The following is a 2,008-nucleotide window of genomic DNA, read 5'->3' on the forward strand; positions in this document are numbered from 1 at the left end:
GCGTGGCCATCCCCCCTGGGGGGTGATTTCTCGCTTTCTGTCCCTCTGTCTCCCTCTGTTCTTCTGGCGAGCGCATGCGCCCTGTAGCAAAATCAAACAGAAAAACTCTCTGGGGTTTCCGGTAGAGACTTACCTTTCTCGCAAAGGCTGCCCCCGTAGCTGGGAAGGCAGAGACAGACAAAGCCGTTGACCTGGTCGATGCAGGTGCCTCCGTTGTCACAGGGGCTGCAGACACAGTCGTCAATATCTGGCAGAGACAGGGGTCCACCTTCAGCCTCCCCTTGCTCAAAGCCTCCGCAGGGAACCCAGCTGAAGATGGAGTCACGACCCTCCCATCCATCCTGGACCCTGAATGCAGCCGCTGGCTGTCTGCAGGGACGTCCCAGGGATTCTCCCGCTGAGGGGCGGAGCCACGTGTCATTAGCATAAATTAGCATGAATGAAAGCTGAGCACCCCCCCCTGCCCCGCCCAGGGCCAGAGCCCAGGGCCAGCAAGTGGGGAATGTTATCTCTGGCTTCAGAAGAGTCAAGGTGGCGCCAGCAGATGGCGCAATGGTTATGTCGCTGGATTCCCTGCAGTTGACCGAGGTTCGAGTCCTGGTCAAGCTGGGAGCCTGTGTGTGCGCGTGCATGTTCAAAATCCTGAGAGGAGAATGGAGAAGAGATTGCAGTGTGGCCATCCCCCCAGGGGGTGATTTCTCACTCTCTCTCTCCCCCTTCTCCCCAGAAAGCACAAGTGGCCCTGTGGGGAAAAAAAAAAAAAGGAAAAAAGATAAAAATACAACCAAAAAAAAAAAAAAAACGAATGGGACCAACAGATGAGATAATGCCTATGTCGCTGGACTCCCACATAGTCGACCGCGGTTTGAGTCCTGGACCCAGGGGCTTAAACTCACGCCGGGTGCGTGTGTGTGCGCGTGCCCAAGATCCCGAGAGGAGAATGGAGGAGAAGGGATTGCGGTGTGGCCATCCCCTCTGGGGGGTGATTTCTCGCTTTCTGTCTCTCTGTCTCTCTCTGTCTTTCTGGCGAGCGCACGCGCCCTATAGCAAAAACCTCTCTCAAAAAAAAAAAAAAAAAAAAAGGAATAAAACAAGAACAAGTTGGGCTGGAGAACAGTACAGTCGTAAAATGTGTCTCTTTGTAATGCTGACCCTGGGTTTGGGTCCCGTGACCTCCCAGAGTACACCAGGCTTTTGCGTATCCCTGTGATCTGGGGCTGGCTGAAGCTGGGGATAGATTACGGAGGCAAGACTCCCTTGGGGTGACGCCTCTCTCTGTGTCTCTCTCATTTATGGAAAAAATAAGTAAATAAATTAAGGAAAAAAAAAAAGTTCATGAGCCTAGCCTCAGTGGCAATAGGCAGTAGTGTGTTGAACTGCGGTGCTGGAAGCCATATGGACGACTGTGGTTTCAGTTCCCTGGCCAGCGTGACCTGTGTGCAGAAGATCCTGACAAGCTGAAGGGATGGAGAAAGGGTATTTTCGTTTCTTTTTTTAAAAAATATTTATTTATTTAATTTTATTTATTATTTTTTAATTTGATGAGAGAACGAGAGAGAGGAAGAGATAAAGAGAGAGAGAGCAAGCCACCAGGTCCAAGACTCGAACCATGGTCAGCCATAGTGGGAGTTCAGCACCTCAACCACCACACCACCTGCTGGCCCCGGGGAAAGGGTATTGCAGTGGGATAAGAACCAATCAATGGCATTCCTCTCTCTCTCTCTTTCTTACTCATATATGCATATACTCTAGCATGAATAAAATAAATAAACCTTAACAAATAAAGTAAAATATTTAAAAGTTCATGAGAAATTCTTTTTTTTTTTTTTTTTTGAGAGTTTTTTGTTGTTGTTGTTGTTTGTGATAGGGCGCGTGCACTCGCCAGACAGACAGAGAGACAGACAGAGAGACAGAAAGCGAGAAATCACCCCCCAGGGGGGATGGCCACGCCGCAATCCCTTCTCCTCCATTCTCCTCTCGGGATCTTGGGCACGTACGCACACGCGCC

General features: G+C 50.0%; 1 protein-coding gene across 1 annotated transcript in view; it reads right to left on the bottom strand.

Annotated features, from left to right (window-relative positions):
* NCAN (neurocan) overlaps nucleotides 1–2,008 on the bottom strand; it is a 54,498-nt gene that overhangs the window by 14,064 nt on the left and 38,426 nt on the right. The window contains 1 exon segment of the mRNA XM_006147094.2: nucleotides 134–247. Coding sequence (XP_006147156.1) covers nucleotides 134–247 — 114 coding nt within the window.

Source organism: Tupaia chinensis, unplaced genomic scaffold, assembly GCF_000334495.1.
Source record: "Tupaia chinensis unplaced genomic scaffold, TupChi_1.0 Scaffold000201_1, whole genome shotgun sequence".
NCBI classification, from domain to species: Eukaryota; Metazoa; Chordata; class Mammalia; order Scandentia; family Tupaiidae; genus Tupaia; species Tupaia belangeri.